This window comes from Mustela putorius, unplaced genomic scaffold, assembly GCF_011764305.1.
Source record: "Mustela putorius furo isolate JIRA1106 unplaced genomic scaffold, ASM1176430v1.1 tig00004041_pilon_pilon_pilon, whole genome shotgun sequence".
NCBI lineage: Eukaryota > Metazoa > Chordata > Mammalia > Carnivora > Mustelidae > Mustela > Mustela putorius.
In genome coordinates, this window is record NW_025422176.1 from 2,393,785 (window position 1) to 2,410,364 (window position 16,580).

At 48.3% G+C, this 16,580-nt stretch overlaps 1 protein-coding gene across 10 annotated transcripts in view; it reads left to right on the forward strand.

Annotated features, from left to right (window-relative positions):
- TNRC6A (trinucleotide repeat containing adaptor 6A) overlaps positions 1-16,580 on the forward strand; it is a 103,304-nt gene that overhangs the window by 84,491 nt on the left and 2,233 nt on the right. For 9 of the 10 annotated variants that reach the window (XM_013048885.2, XM_013048887.2, XM_013048891.2 and 6 more), the window contains 7 exons: positions 651-782; positions 8,212-8,370; positions 9,540-9,680; positions 11,351-11,458; positions 12,811-13,032; positions 15,240-15,310; positions 16,071-16,210. In XM_013048885.2, coding sequence (XP_012904339.1) covers positions 651-782; positions 8,212-8,370; positions 9,540-9,680; positions 11,351-11,458; positions 12,811-13,032; positions 15,240-15,310; positions 16,071-16,210 — 973 coding nt within the window. Of the gene's footprint in view, positions 1-650; positions 783-8,211; positions 8,371-9,539; positions 9,681-11,350; positions 11,459-12,810; positions 13,033-15,239; positions 15,311-15,747; positions 15,874-16,070; positions 16,211-16,580 lie in introns of those variants that run through there. The other variant, XR_001177234.2, reaches the window with a different exon arrangement.

The window sequence follows — 16,580 nt, forward strand, 5'->3', positions numbered from 1 at the left end:
ATTTCTGCACAGCCTTGGCTGGCGGCCCAGACTGTCTGTTCTGCCTGCCTTGCCTTTGTCTGTAATCATTTGGCTGTGCCACATTTGCAGGGTGATATTTATTAAGGAACATTCACAGGATTGAAAACAGATTAGTTACATGTGCTTTTCCAGAAAATGGAAGTTATGGTATCAGAAGGAAAATGTGCTGTATTTTATAAAGGGGTTTTTCTGGGCACCTGGGTGGCTCAGATGGTTAAGCGTCTGCCTTAGGTCATGATCTCCAGGTCTTGGGATTGAGCCCCACGTCAGGCTCCCAGCTCAGTGGGGAGTCTGCTTCCCCTCTCTCTGTATACCTCCCCCTGCTTGTGCTCTCTCTGTCTCACTTCCTTTCAAATGAATAAATAAAATTTTAAAATAGGGTGCCTGGGTGGCTCAGTGGGTTAAACCGCTGCCTTCGGCTCAGGTCATGATCTCAGGGTCCTGGGATCGAGTCCCGCATCGGGCTCCCTGCTCAACAGGGGGCCTGCTTCCCTCTATCTCTCTCTCTGCCTGCCTCTCCATCTACTTGTGATCTCTCTCTCTCTCTCTCTGTCAAATAAATAAATAAATAATCTTAAAAAAAAAATCTTTAAAATAAATAAAGTGGTTTTCTATTATTTTATTTTTAGGCTTGAACTCAAACTTGAATGTAAATATGGATATGAACAGTATTAAAGAGCCACAGTCAAGACTAAGGAAGTGGACTACAGTGGACAGCATTTCTGTGAACACATCTTTGGATCAAAACTCCAGCAAACATGGTAGGAAATAACATTCTTAAATTTTGTACTTTAAATATAAGGTTGTAGACTACTAAATTTAGGTCTTTGTTTTATTTTATTTATTATTTATTCATTTATTTTTTAGAGGGAGGGCTGGGATGAGGGAGGAGAGAGAATCTTAAGCAGGTTCCACATCAGTGTGGAGCCCAGCTCAGTCTCACGACCCTGAAACTGAGAGCCAGATCCTTAACCGACTGAACCACCCAGGCGCTTCTAGGCCTTTATTTTATTTTAAATGGCTTTTCTAGCCAAATTCTCTTATAACCTTTCCTCTTTACTGAAAAATGCTTTATTATTAAATCTTAGTTAAAATCAAAAAGCAAAATTAACTTTTATTACAGATTGTATAAAATAGAGATTGAGTATACGTTTGTGTTTTAAAAATTATTCCCCCTTTGATGGTCATTTAGGTTTCTGCAGTTGGTTTTATTGTTCTAATATTCTACTTAGCATATACTCAATTTAGTATGATGGGGAGAATATTAAAAACTCCCAGCATAGTTTGACTTCTGCCAGTTTTTTGTATAATGGCATGTTTTCTCGATACATTTTATTGCTATGTGTAAATCATATAGATTCAGTATTCTTGTTTTTTCATCTGTTAATTACATTTTTTTTTTTAGAAACATCATTTTCATCTTATTTAATATTATCAATTCATCTAGCAGATGTTAATGGAGTATCTTCTGCTTTCCAAGGACTGTGCTAGGCCACTTGGAGCACGTAGATACTTATGGACATGGATGTATACAGTTGAGCATATGTAAGCCAGGAAAAATACCCTGAAGAAACTCATTGTTTGGTCACAAAAATAAGGCTTGTGAACAACTTTAGTACGCTGTGATAGGTGCTATACATGCGAATCCATATGGTGGTAAAAATAGTATGATAATGTGAAGTCCATTGGAAGGTTGAGTCAGGAATGAGGAACTGTGGGTGTAGTGGGTGTGGAAGGGCTTCACAGAGAGACTGCTGAGCCGAGTCTTTGGCTTGACCATGCGAAGGAGTAAAGACAGAATACCAAAGAGTAACTGGCATTTGTAAAGCAAAAACAGGAGAGCCTGGTAGGTTCTGTTGTGTGGGCCTGTCACAGGGGTGAAGGGCCAGGGAAGGAGGAGGAGGAAGGCAAAGCCAGGGTAGTGGGAGGGAGCAAGTCCCAGACAACGTGATGCCGTCAGTCATTTAGAACTTGAAAGTGGTGGCTTTCCGAAGCACAGAAGACTCAAAGCAGTGCAAGACAGAAAGCAGTGGACACGGAGGGGATGCATGAGAAAGAGCCTTAGAATTAAGGATAGGAGGGCTGGGTAAGTAGCCCAACTCCTCGGGCAAACATGGGATCATCCGGGACGTAGCTGCGTGGGCACTCGGTTGAGCGCTCTGCGGGACCGTGAACTCCTGCTGGGCGGGAGCATGGGAGCGCGGGAGTGTAATGTAGGTGATGGTGGCAGAAATGCAGGAGTCAGAGCAGGCATGGTGGACAGATACTGAGTTAATTTTAGGCTTGTCAAGTGTAGTATTTTGGGTAGTGCACAATACGGAAAAGCCCAGTAAGATATTAGGAATAGAGACCAGCAATTGGAAGAAAAATCTGAGCTAGAGTAATGTTTGGTATTCATCACAGTGTTGAGGTCATGGACGTGGATAAGGTTGCCTCAGAGGGACAGAGCCTAGAAAAGAATAAGGTCAGCATCCTGGAGCCACTAGTGGCAAAAGGAGTGTGTGGAGGGGTCAGATGTGGAGAGCCAAGAAAATGCTTCTGCCATGTGTTTTTCTGTCTTTTGGGGTTAAAATGGATATTTCCATGTCTGCCTCGCTTCTCTGAGCCTCAGTTTCTTTGTAAAAATGACCTGCCTCTTTCCTTCCTTGCACTGCTGTGGTAGATGTACCGTCCCTTGTATGTTCTCCAGTGTTCGGCGTCCTGGCAGATACGGTGCAAGACCACTTTCAAGTTCAGTGATTTGCCAGAGGAATTGACAGAACTCAGAAAAGCTGTAGTACTTATGATTATGATTTATTACAGCAAAAGAATCAGATGAAAATCAGCAGAGTAAAAAGGCACACAGGGCACAGTCCAGGAGAAGTTTCCTATAGTCCTCTCCCAGTGGAGTTTCACGGACCTAATTTCTCCAGAAACAATGTTGTGAAACCTCGTATAAAGTATTGCCAACCAGAGAAGCTCCCCCAAGCCTTAGTGTCCAGGGTTTTTACTGGGGGTCAGTCACGTAGGCATCAGACACATGCATGACTCAGTCTCCAAGCCCCCACAGCTCTCTCAGAAGTCAGACAAGGTCGCAGTATGGCCCAGGCCTCAGGCAGACACAAACAGGTGATGACTGGAAGTCATGTTGCCGTAAAGGATCTGGCCTGGCTGAGGCCCGGGGTCTGCAAAGGTACTCTGAACCTGCAGGATATTCTGTGTACTTGGAGGAGCGCAGGAGTGGTTGAGGGCCAGGCCTGAAGCGCTTTACAGTGTGTATGCTGGGCCTACTCTGCTAACCGTTTACTGCACCCGCTCCAGAGTAAGAAAAGCCAGCTTTGTTAAGAGAAGTAGGGTGGAATGGAGACAGGGACGTCCGACCAGGAAACTGTGTGTCACAGAAGGGTTGGACTAAGTTACTTGCTATGCTTTTTGGTCCTAAGATCCTTTGGCTAGAAGGTTGTTTATAAAATTGTTCCCTTGTCAGCCAAGCACCCAGCACAGTGTTCTGGGGCCGGGGGCAAGGCATATGTAGAAGAACATTTCAGTCTTAGGGTAGAGGGCAGGAGGGAACGGATTCCAGAAGGCCTGTGATCTCTTAAGCTGCGACATGAAAGATAACAGTTAACCAAGCAGAGGTGATGGGAGTGGACCCCAGGGGTGGTGTGGAGGCCTTATAGATAATTAAAGAGTTTGAGTGTTAGCCCCCCTGTCCTGGAGGGCTCACTATTGCAGAGAATTAAGCCGGGAAATGGTGAGATGTGTGTTTGGTGATTATCACTCTGACTACAGTGTGGCCGCCTGGGGAGTGGAGGTAGCCGGGCAGATCATCTAGGGAACTTCCAGAGCTTAGCCAGACAGGAGATGACTGTCGCCTGACCCAGTGTCACTGTGCTCTGCCATCAAGAGCCGCACCATCAGTTTGCAGTATATACAAATACCGAATCATTGTGCTGTACGCTTGAAACTACGCTTGTTCTGTATTAACTATATTTCAATAAAAATTTTTTAAGGCAAGATTAAACAAGTTATAAAGTTACCCACTAAATCAAAAATAGAAGCTCTCCACATTTTCAGAAAAGATAGAAACAGATACCACATTTTCAGAGTTGAGAAAGAATCTACAAAGAAATCGAAGGCATCATAGAAATAATGAAACACTGAGACCAAGTATATGTCAAATTGATAAATATAAATGGATCAAACTAATTTGCATTGACTCATAAAGCAGAATCCAACTCTTTGCTGTGTACAAAGGACCCAAAACAAAATAATTCAGAAATCTTTGCAGTTGTGCAAAAAAACAGCTGTAGGGAAGCAGAATTGATAGGACTTGGTGATTTAAAATAATGGAAGGAGAGGCAGGAGAGCCTCTCTGCTTTCTAACTTAAGTGACATCACATTTGTTCCTCTGATTAATACCAAAAGTACATTTTTGTGACATTTGTTCCTTTCTGTTGGATTTTATCTTGAAACTTTGACTAAACTTGGCTTAAAGGTCAGCTTGCTGGTTTGTGAACCTTGGACTGATGATTATCAGATACTGAAGGTGAAATTGTCATGTGGTAGAAAGAACCTTGGACCCTAAAACAGACCTGAATTCTAAGTTGAATTTGCCACTCGGTGGCATATCACATTTGGAATTTTTCTTAAGAATGGGAATGGTAGGGGGGTGCCTGGGTGACTCCGTGGGTTAGGCCTCTGTCTTCAGCTTGTTACTGAGGAGAAAAATGCAAAGAAAAGAAGTTTTAAGAAAATGCAGTAATTAGAGGCACTTGGGTGGCTTAGTGGGTTAAACCTTTTCCTTTGGCTCAGGTCATGGTCTCAGGGTCCTGGGATTGAGCCCTGCATCGGGCTCTCTGCTCGGCGGGGAGCCTGCTTCTCCCTCCCCCTCTGCCTGCCTCTCTGCGTACTTGTGATCTCTCTCTGTCAAATAAATAAAATATTTTTTTAAAAAAAGGGACTGATAGGGACGCCTCAGTGGTTCAGTTGGTTGGGCATCTGCCTTTGGCTCAGGTTGTGATCTCAGCATCTTGGGATTGATCCCAGCATTGGGCTTTCCGCTCCGTGGGGAGTCTGCTTCTCCCTCTCCCAATTCCCCTGCTTGTGCTTACTCTCTCTCTGACAAATAAAATCTTAAAAAAAAAAAAAAGTGGAAATGGTGGTTGACTCAGGTGGCAGAATGCGAAATAAATACAGACCCTGGATTTGAGAGCGAGCTTTGCTGCTTATTAGCTATGTACGGTCAAATAACAACCTTTATGGTTGTTATAGTCCCTGAATGGGAATATAAAATGGTACCTCCTGTGATGTTTTGAGAATGGATGAGGCAACACCTGTGAAGCACTGATGCACTAGGACGGGGTAAGACACTAAGTGGCCTGCGGGTGGACACTTCATTGTTGGCTCCCCACATGCCTGCCTCTAAGACAACGGTATGTCTCCAGTGCAGATCCAGCCTGCTTGTGTTCCACTACACCTGCCACCTGGACATCCATACCTTCCATTTTCCACACCTTCTCCCATGCAGCGGTTAATAGAATATAATTGGACTCTAGCTGCCTCTCTGTCAAGCCTATTTTCCTTTTTAATAAAATGAAGTTTTAATAAGTAGAAATGAATTTTCTGTAATGAAAGGGGGGGAGTACTTTTATCCGCTCAGGTTCTTGCAGAAAAATTGATCATTTAAAATGTGGCGTCCGTGCTTGTTTACTGTCTTACATGCAGCTGCTACTTTACTCATACCCCTGCTGAGCGCCCAAGTGATTTTATCTTTTTTTTTTTTTTTTAGATCTTATTTATTTGACAGAGATCACAAGTAGGCAGAGAGGCAGGCAGAGAGGGGGCGGGGGAAGCAGGCTCCCCACCGAGCAGAGAGTGAGATGCAGGACTCGTTCGCAGGACCCTGAGACCATGACCTGAGCCAAAGGAAAAGGTTTAACCCACTGAGCCACCCAGGCACCCCTCCCAAGTGATTTTAATTCACTTTACAAAAAAGATACACAGTTTACTCAGATAAAAGCAACTAGATAAGGAAGCCAAGGAAGAGAAGGGCCGGAATCGCTGAACTAACGAGGCCTTGTCCGGAATAGGTCAGTGCCCAGCAGTGATGGTGCCGTGAGGTCCCGTCAGGCCAGCTCTGCCCCCTCGGTAACCAGTACGGAAGCTTGGTGTTGTGCGTGCTACCAGGCAAAACTTTTTCATGGAGTAAAACAAGACTAAAGCAACATTCAAGGCTCTGCTGTATTTTTGTAGAAGCTCATAACCTCTGTGATCAGGGCTTTTCCTCATACCTGCTCCAGAGCTGGCACGAGCGGGGGGTGTTTGGTTTTCCTCTTTACCCTCGCTCCTCCGTTGGGTTATTAAAGCTGGAAGCTTGAGAGATTCTCCTCTCTAAATTTATTGAGATAATTTACATGTAATACAATTCTCTTTATAAAGTATACCATTTGTTGGCTTTTAGTATACTCTGAGTCGTGGGAGTCGAACATTTCCCCGTCCCAGAAGAGCCCCAGAGGGGTTGCTCCTCACACCTTCTGGACTTTTCTTCCCTCCCAGACATGCATAAAAACGAGTCCATTTTCTGTGGGTTTGCCTCACTGGACCGCTCACATCAGTGGAAGCATATATTATCCTGTCCTGCGGGACTGGCTTTTTGGTGGGGCATAATGTTTTCGAGGTTCATCTGTGTCGAAACATGCATTAGCACTCCTTCTGTTTTACAGTGGTGTTGGCTGATGGCCACATTTGGGTTATCCACCCATCACGTGCTACGTATTTGGGTGTAAGAGATGTCCTTGATTTCTTCCTTTCCCGGACTTCCACATCCATCCATCTGTGACTAGTGCCCCTTGTCCCGCAAAATGCACAGTTGTGTGTCCGTAGCATCTCGCCGCCTCGGCAGCTGCCCTCTGTCTCTGCCCCCGTGGCTTCCGTTCTCTGTGCAACAGCAGCAGGGACCACAGATGAGTGTGGTTGTCTCACTGCTCTACTTACAGCCCTGGCTGTGTCCTGCAAAGCCCTGCATGAGGGTGTTGCAGAATCTGATGCCTTCAGGGAACAGGCAGGGTGTAGGCCCGTCCGGGGCAGCAGGGCCTGGGGCCACCGGAGCAGGCACACCTCAGGACTTTCCAGTTCCAGACATTTCAGACAAAACCTACAGGGTCATCCCTGCCCCTCAAGGCCAGGCTCCACTCCTGCGTGTTATTTACTCTCCTGCTGACTGTTTTTCAGACAAAACAGTCTTTCGGTTCCTCACTCATGCCAAGCTGCTATTCTCCTCGGGTCTCTGTGCACGCTGTGCCCACCGCCCGGCATCTCCTCCCTGGACCCTTTCTTCACGCCAGCGCGACACTCCCTGCCACCCATGCTCCCCTTTCCGTGCTCTGCGCACTCCCGGGTTTGTGGGGGGCCCCTTCATCTGCCCGCCTCCCTGGGCCCAGCAGGTCCACCGAGAGAGGGATGTGTTGGCTGCGTGTGTCAAGCATTAGTCATTTAAGATGTGTTCAAAAATGAGTGTAGGGAATAAATCACCCAAGACAAATGACCATTTCTGAGTGAGAGTAAGTTGTCTTTTTGTGGGATTTCGCACTCATTTGGATAACAGGTATCTTTACCACTGCTGTGTATGATCACAAGGGGTGTGCATAGGCAGAAATGGGAACATCCTGATCAAAACGTGTGTTTGTTCTCATTACATGGAGTGGTCATAGCAGTCTCCTGGATTCTTGGATTCCCCTCTCTGCCACTTAGAACATTCTCCACCATAAAGCTTTCTTTACTGGAGCTGTGTTTCTTTCCTCCGGTGCACCTCATTCACCAGCAACACACATCTCCCTGACAAGGAGTCCACTGTGCTTGTTCTCGGTTTAGGGCAAAGTACAAGTGTTCTAATGACTTGGAAATAAGTTTGTACCCATACTCTGGTCACTTACTGATGATTATGTTCCTTATTCTCCTCCTTGAAATAAAATTCACTATGAGAATGTTCAGATCTCGGGACATAAGAGAGTTAAAAGTGATTGCCATCTGGAAGAGAGTTCAGGGCTTGCTTTCCTCCTGGACTTTTCACGCAGTCTACAGAACGCACTTTGGCACCCACAGAGCTCATACAGGGTGTTCTTATGATATTTGAGAAGCTACAAGAAATAAATTCACTAGTGCCTTTTGCCTCACATTCTCTTATTCTCTTATTCTCTTTTCTCTCTTTAGGTGCTATTTCAAGTGGTTTCAGGCTGGAAGAGTCTCCATTTGTTCCCTATGACTTTATGAACAGCAGTACTTCTCCAGCCAGCCCTCCGGGTTCAATAGGAGATGGCTGGCCACGTGCCAAATCGCCTAACGGCTCTAGCAGTGTTAACTGGCCACCAGGTAAAGTGTGGACTGAGGTTCTGCCTCCCTCACGGGGTCCTTTCCTGCTCAGTGCTCTAGTGATGTAGGCCAGTTCGGTGGATCAGCCTGCGCTCTGCTCGGGCTGGGAAGGAACAGAGGAGCCAGTCTGGCCTGTTACCAGTGCCTTTATGCTCCAGGCAGGGAAGGGGGAGGGAGTCCTGCTGGCCCGCGTGAGGAGTAAGGTAAAAAAAAACACTCAGGGCTCCTCTTCATCTGCACCAGGGGACTAACTTCATGGTGTTTCATTTGGGCTGAGACATTACTGGCAGTGGATTTAACAGCCTTCTTTTCTGTTTGCATTGCTATGGCTTGTGATTTAATGAAGCACTTTACAGTGTTACCGTTTAGGTGTGCCTGGTTGGCCCAGCTGGTAGAGCATGCGACTCTTGGTCTAGGGGTTGTGAGTTCGAGCCTCATATTGGGTGTAGATATTACTTAAAAATAATTTTTTTTAAAGATTTTATTTATTTGAGAGAGCATGTGAGAGAGAATATGAGCAAGGGAAGGGATAGAGGGAGAAAGAGAAGCAGACTCCTTGCTGAGCAGAGAGCCCAATGCAGGACTTGATCCCAAGACCCTGAGCTCATGACCTGAACCGAAGGCAGATCCTCAACCGACTGAGCCACCCAGGTGCCTCAAAACTAAAATCTTAAAAAAAATAAGAGTGGCTAGGTGGCTCAGTCAGTTGAGCATCTGGCTTCAGCTCAGATCGTGATCCTGGATCCTAGGATCGAGTGCCACATGGGCTCCCTGCTTAGTGGGGAGTCTGCTTCTCCCTCTCTCCTTGCTTCTCCCCCTGCCATGTTTGTGCGCATGCGTTCTCTCTCTCTCTCTCTGTCAAATAAGTAAAATCTTTTAAAAATAAAAAAAAATTAAAATAAAATAAAATAAAAAAACATTTTTAAAGTGTTACTATTTAAAAATATATGAACCCTGAGAAATGATTTCATTTGCAAAAATGCACAAGTCATTCTTAAATAGCAGCTCATGTTACACTAACCATAGTACTAAATCAGTCTCATAGAGTACTAGTATTAACTGGAAAATATTTGAGAATTGCACAAGGAAAACAAGTTTTGGATATTTAATAATGGATCTTTAAGTGATGGATGATTAAGCCCAAACTAATTTTATGTGTTTGTTTCCAGAATTTCGCCCTGGTGAACCATGGAAAGGTTATCCAAACATTGACCCTGAAACTGACCCTTACGTCACTCCTGGCAGTGTCATAAACAATCTTTCAATTAATACTGTGCGGGAAGTTGACCACCTCAGGGACAGGAACAGTGGTACGTAGGCGGGTACAGGTCCGAATTTCTGAAAGACACTGGCTGACGCGATTTAAGAATGGTTCACAGGATGAGAAACTTTTAGCCCATCGCAGCACCTGACATCCAAGGAAGTCATGAAAATAAAAAGTGAATTCTCAATTTTCCCATAGGTGATTCTTTGCCACTTTAAAAATGACGAGGATTTATTGTCACTTGATATGGTTTACACATATATTCACTTAACTCAAAGTACCAACAAATACTTGCTTTCCAGGAGTTATAGTAGCAACTGAAAGGTTGTTACCTACTTTATAACAAGTTTCAGTGTTGTGATTATTAAGAAGTGGACATTTCTTATAAAAAATGTTATCATTCATTTATACACTCTTGTTCTTAAAGGACTTCCATGTGAAGAACCAATTTAGCTTTCTTTGTCTCTGAAAGTGAAAAATTAAGACCATTTGAAGGGTCCCTCTATTTATTTATTTATTTGACAGAGATCACAAGTAGGTAGGCAGAGAGAGAGAGAGAGGAAGCAGGCTCCCTGCAGAGCAGAGAGCCCGATGTGGGGCTCGATCCCAGGACCCTGGGATCATGACCTGAGCCGAAGGTAGAGGCTTTAACCCACTGAGCCACCCAGGCGCCCCTCGGATGCACTTTTTAATGGGTCATCAAATGCAGTCGTCCTACCACCTACCATATAGTTTCCCTCCCCCGGGCATTTGAAGTAGTCTCTGCATGCCCCTGAAGGAAGGTGAGGGGAGTGAAAGAAAATATTTTGTTTCTGTTCAAAACCTACATCTTCCTATTCCTCTAGACAATTTATAACAAGATCCGAAGAGCATTTTACATTAAATGTGTGATTTTGTTAACAGGTGTTCGCCATATCACAATGGCAAGGAAAGAATCCTCCTCATTCGAAAATGGCTGAATTTAACCGACCACTGTGTAGAAGTAGCTAAAGTACTCACGGCTTTCGCTGCAGAACAGCGGGGACAGGGCCAAGGGTAGAGTCTCACAGCCGTGTGTGTAGATAGTGGAAGAATCTTGCGGCTTGCAGAGACAGACTTCTTGTTGTGGAAGATCGTTGGTCAGGAGAGGAGTTTAGATCTGGTGTTAGAAGACGTGAACCGTTGAAGGTTTTGAGTGGAGTCTTGCCATCGAGGGTAGACGGTCTGCCAGCGACTGGCAGAGCGTCGGCGTGGGAGGCCGGGTTGGAGCTCTTACAGACCCCAGGACAGTCCAGCCTGCGGCGGGGCCAGAGAGCGAGGGCGATTCAAAATGGGACAGTCTGGTTTGGGAGGCTGCTGTGGGGCGTGATGGAGGGTGAGGACCTGCTGGTACTAGGGTACCCCGGGGGCAGGGGGTGGTCTGGTGAGCTGTCCCTGGAGTTCAGTCAGGGCTTGGGGGCAGGAGGAACTAGGCCTCCTTCTGGAGCCTGGACTGGGACACGGAGCCAGCGTCGTCTTGGAGTGTCAGGCAGAGGAGGGAAGCTACCTCCCTGAGCCGCAGTCAGAACGATGAGCATGGAGGAAGGTGCAGTTGTGGGCACCGCGCCTGGACCCCAGCATCTGTTTCTTTCCTGTGGCCTGCGGTGGGATCGCAGCCTCACGGGAAGCTCCTGCATGTTCTCCATGTGCCATGCCCCTTGCTCTGGGGATCGCTGACTGGGCTCTTCCCCCACGCAGGGTCCTCCTCATCCTTGAACACCACGCTGCCTTCAACTAGTGCCTGGTCATCCATTCGTGCCTCCAACTACAACGTTCCCCTCAGCAGCACAGCACAAAGCACTTCAGGTGGGCCTTGTCCCGGGCTTGTTGAGGCCCTGTCAGAGGAATGGGGTACTCCGCACCTCGGGCGGGGGCTATTGTGGGGAACCCTCTTCTCTTTATTGGAAGTATTCTTAGTCTGGAGGTAGGAGAATATGTTTCTGAGCCTGGGAAAATACTTGTAACACCATTTGTCCCTTTCTAAAATCGGCTAGAGCCCACAGTCTGTCACTGAGTCCCTCTCCCTCTCTCGTCTGAGAGCCAGTTCGTTAAATGCAGTTTCATTGGAAGCAGTTCTCAAATGAAGCAGCTTTTATTTTGGTAATGTCCTATCCTTTGCAGACTGATACTTCTGTAAAGTGTAGGAAACCTGACCTTGGAATTGCTAGAAAAGCAATCCCATACTTGGGAGCTCTGGCCGTGTCCGACTGCTGTCTGCTTACGACCACACTGAGTTTTCTCTACTTGTTCTGTCGGAGACAAGTGAGAGCTTGTGTGGTGACCAGGCTTCCCCACCACTTTGAGTCTCACTCACTTAAGGGAGGTGCACTTTATAAATCAAGTAGAAACATAATGGACAGTGACAGAAGTTAAAAAATCTTCCATCCACTTCTGCCCCCTCATGGTTTGGTAGGATTATTTTGAACAAGTTTACCATGTGCCTGATCCCTGCACACCCCCATTGCCATGAGGCAGGACACATCAGGAAGTGAGCTTTCTTCTTCTTCTCCTTCTTTCCTTTTTTTTTTTTTTTTTTAAACCAGACAGGCCTGGATTTGAATCCTGGCTGTGCACGGGACCCATAGTTGCTTAACCTCTCTGACCTCGGTAGGATGTGTGTCAGGATTAGAGCTAGGATGCACCGAGTGCCCGGCAGCCTGGCGCTCGGCACAGAGAGACGCCCGGTGAGCGTCCGCTGTGAGGACTTCCTGAGTTGGGGCTACTTTTGTGGTCCTTTTTCCCATGTGTAAACCAGAGAGTTCTAAGATCTATTTAATGACCTATGTGACGATCTCGAGTGACTCGGTCATGGTCCTAAAGATAAGGAGTTCCCAGGTGCTGTTTCAGAGCAGTTGAAAGCAGTGTATTTTGTTTTGTTCTGATTTCCATTGTGGTATAGTTTTGTACACTGGGCTAGGAATTTCATGAGTCTTAAAATTGTTAATAACAAATGGTTTGAGTGTTTTGAGTCAAGGGAGCAGTTTCCTTTTGGCTTTTGTGGGGCTTTTGGGGGGCAGTTTTGAGTTGGGGATTTTTAATAGGGTTTCTTTTTAGTTGATTTGCTTTTTGTGGGAGAATGGGTGTTGTCCTTACATTTTCTCTTTTCTAAAAGCATTATTTTCCTCCCCCGCCCACTGTGTTTTTTCCCCTGTGAGTAGCCAGAAATAGTGATTCCAAATTGACATGGTCTCCTGGTTCAGTTACAAACACCTCTCTGGCTCATGAGCTGTGGAAGGTCCCTTTACCACCTAAGAACATCACTGCTCCGTCCCGCCCACCTCCGGGACTGACTGGTCAGAAGCCACCCTTGTCTACGTGGGATAACTCTCCCCTTCGTGTAGGTGGAGGATGGGGAAATTCTGACGCCAGGTACACCCCAGGTAAGACAAGCATGATGCTCGTGATGGTTTCTGGGGGTTCCTTTGCTGAACAGGAATAAGTACACACAGCGAGTCCAACAGACGGATGTGCATTACCCAGTATAAAGTAGGGTTCGACCTTAGACGCGCGACTCCCAGCATATTGCCGTCTTCTGCAGTTTCTAAATTGTGAATCTTAAATTTACTTGGAATTAAACCTGGTTTACTTAAAAACATGTGGCCAAAGCCACACACACAGCCAGCGGTCGGGTTAATGTAATCGATATATCCTGTCTCTTTCGAAGTTTCCTAGAGCCTGAGAACATCTGCTCACTTCCTGCTCGTGGCAGCAGCGTGCTGCCCGGAGAGGCTGGGGAAGGTGGGAGCAGCCCCGCTGGGCCTGTTGGGTGGCAGCTTGGCCTGTATCCTTAGGGTGATGTCCCGTGTATTGTTTCAGCAGGGCCGTGCGAGAGTGGACGGGGGTGCTGGCCGTTAACAGTGCGGGGCCGGCATGCCCAGGAGGACCGCCCTCCCCCCCGCGCCGTCTCCTTTCTCTCCCTGCTCTCCCTGCGCGGGACTCGCACGGGCTTAGGACTGGCGTTGTGCCCCCGCCCTGACGCGCACCCAGATCAAACGAGCTGTCTGCCAGTTCTACCAGTAAATCTGGTCCCAGTCTTCATTCTCCTCAGTCTCAGAACTGGAGCTGACTTTCTCCTCTCTAGCCTGAAAATAGTCAAACTTCACAGCAGTGTCCTGTCTTTAGGCAGGCGATCGGCTGAAAGAAAGCTTAGCAGTGTTTCCTTTGGGGGAAAGGTTTAAGGGACGGGGAGTGATTTAAATTCCAAGAAAGGATCCAAGCTGCTAGCCGCACATGAATGTAGTAGGTGCCCTGTGTGAGTGGTTCTTCCCGGGCCGAGGGCGCATCTGGTGCCAGCCACGTGGCCGGTAGCAGCACAGTGACAGGAGAGGGTCTGGTGCCCAGGGGTCCCACGCGCGGCGGCTGGTGGAGCCCAGTAAGGGTCAGCCAGGCCGAGCAGAGAGGATACATATGGCAAGGCGAGCCGCCCAGGAAAGCACGAGCGCTCCTTGCTAGAGACGGCGATGAGTGAGCCAGTGCAGGGAGCGGCCAGGAGGCAGCGTCACAGAGCCGTCTTCCTCAGGCACGCCGCCGTGTTGGTGACGTACCTCGGGCGCTCACAGGAATGACTGGATCCTCAAGTTCTGCTGGGAGCGCGGGCGCCCTGGGGCTGAGCAGGAAGGCCAGTCTTGGAGCTCCCTGGGAGGCTGACAGACACAGAAGTGTCCAGTGATTGCAAGCCGGCTCTTCCTGATTGAAGTCCAGTGGGGACCCAGCGTTATAGCAGTTCCAGACAGTGATTCAGCGAGTCTCCACGGGACTGTGCTCGCCGCCAGCGTACCCACCATCTGTCCCCACACACTGTTCAGTACCATTGACTGTGTTCCCGACTCTAAACCTTTCCCTCCTCCTGTCTTACTCGTTCCCTGACTGGAAGCCTGGACGACCTCCTCCCCTTCCCATTTTGCCCATGCCCCACTCTTGCCCCGGCAACCATCAGTTCTTTCACCGTATTTATAGGTCTGAGCTGGCTTTGTTCATTTGTTTTTTTTTTTTTTAATTCCACAGACAAGTAAAATTGTACAGTATTTGCCTTTCTCTGTCTGCTGTGTTTCATTAGCATACAGTACCTTCTAGGTCCGTCCATGTTCTGCGTGGCAAGATCTCCTCCGTTTTATATATATGCCACGTTTTCCTTGTCCGTTTTTCTGTCGATGGACACTGATGGCAAGCTTTTAAATCCCTCCTGCATTCAGAGTTATCAGACCATACCTTAGATAATCACAGAGGCCTTTCCTCAGAGGTGCCCTTTGGAGATAGTTTTAGCTTTATAAATGAAAAGATGGAAAAGGGATATGGCCTTTCACAGCCCTCCTGCCTGCCGTGACAAGCTGGCCGCTGTCCGAGCTCACTCTTCCCAGAGGCAGAGCCACCTGCCCTAGAAAGCCGTGCCTGCTCAGACTTCCGGCGTGAGGGCAGTCGGAGCCGCGGCGAGGTGACTCCAGGCAGAGGTGCAGGCGGTGGGCAGGGTAGGGGAGGGCACCGGGGGCCCGCGTGCCCCTCCCGCACAGGGGTCACTTGACTGAGATGTGTTTGTCCGAATGTCCTTCGTGCCTTAGCTGAGGAAAACTGACTTGTCCTTTGTCCCTAGGTTGCAGCTGGGGTGAGAGCAGCTCAGGGAGAATAACAAATTGGCTTGTTCTAAAGAACCTTACACCTCAGGTAAGAGCACCAGGCGTCCTGGCCTAAAGGCATGTGCCAGGAGACAGGGGAACAGAGGGTTCCAGTCTGGTTTGAGAGGAGGTTCGACCTAGGCCTCCCTCGGGCTACCGAGTAGGCGTCAAGGCGGGACCAAGGAAGTCACAGCGGGTGATCTTGCAGGTGATCTTTGGATGCTTCAGGCAGGCTGTGGTCGGAGCCAGTTTGTTTCCACTATACAACGTGCACGCAGCCGACCAAAATAGATGCCTCGGTCTCACCGCAGGGGCACTGATGGCGTAGGCCTGGGCTAGGGTTAGGCCTGCGCTCTCCTGCAGGTGGTCCTTGTGCTGCAGTCGAGAAACCCTGGTCTGCCCTGGTAGATGAGAACATCTCCTTAGGCCCCGGACCACCCCTCCTCTGGAGGCTGGATGTTAAGAGCCCACCCCCTCCTCTCCCAGGGAGCAGTGCCTTGATGAATCCTGTCCTCAGGGCAGGGAAGAGAGAAGACATGAAGCCACAGCAGGGCATGGCTAACTAAGGAAGTGGGGATCTGGGGAATGTCCCGGAGTCTAGAGGCCACAGAGGTATGGCTCTGGGAGCAGTGGAGGTGGGGAGGGGGGCACTGGACCCCGTCACAGCAGTGAGGCCCAGTGAAGAGTGGCAGCAGAAGTGAAGAACCTTGGGCAGGAAAGAGGAGCAGAGTCCCAGCCTGGGACGACCTCCCCCGATGGTCCGCGTGGCGGCGCATCTAATCGGCGGCTCCCCACGCTCTGTTTCCTAGATCGATGGCTCAACTCTGCGTACTCTGTGCATGCAGCATGGCCCACTGATAACATTCCACCTGAACCTCCCACATGGAAATGCTTTGGTCCGTTACAGTTCAAAAGAAGAGGTAGTGAAGGCACAAAAGTCTCTGCACATGTAAGTTGGATATCTGGTGCCTGCCACCTGGAAAGTGCCCTCGCGATTGGAAGGGTTTGGGTTCCCTTGTGTGTGGAAGCACAGCCGGTGACACTGTGTGTCATCCCTGGGCTGGTGCTCAGAGTCCTGCCGTAAGAGTGCTTCGTGAGGTGGCAGTCTCGCTCTGTCTTGGATTCCAAGGTCAGTCCTCCTAAGGAGAAGCGCTGCCCCTCAAAATGGCCCTAGAAAATCTCTTAGATCACCTGTAGGAGACCAAAAGCCATGATCCATCTGGATACCACGGCCCTACGTGTGGGGCGGGTGTGGCTCTGGGTCCGAGAGAGCCCTGGGCCACGTGTGCCGCTGCCGGCCCCCTTGGCTTTCGAGCAGA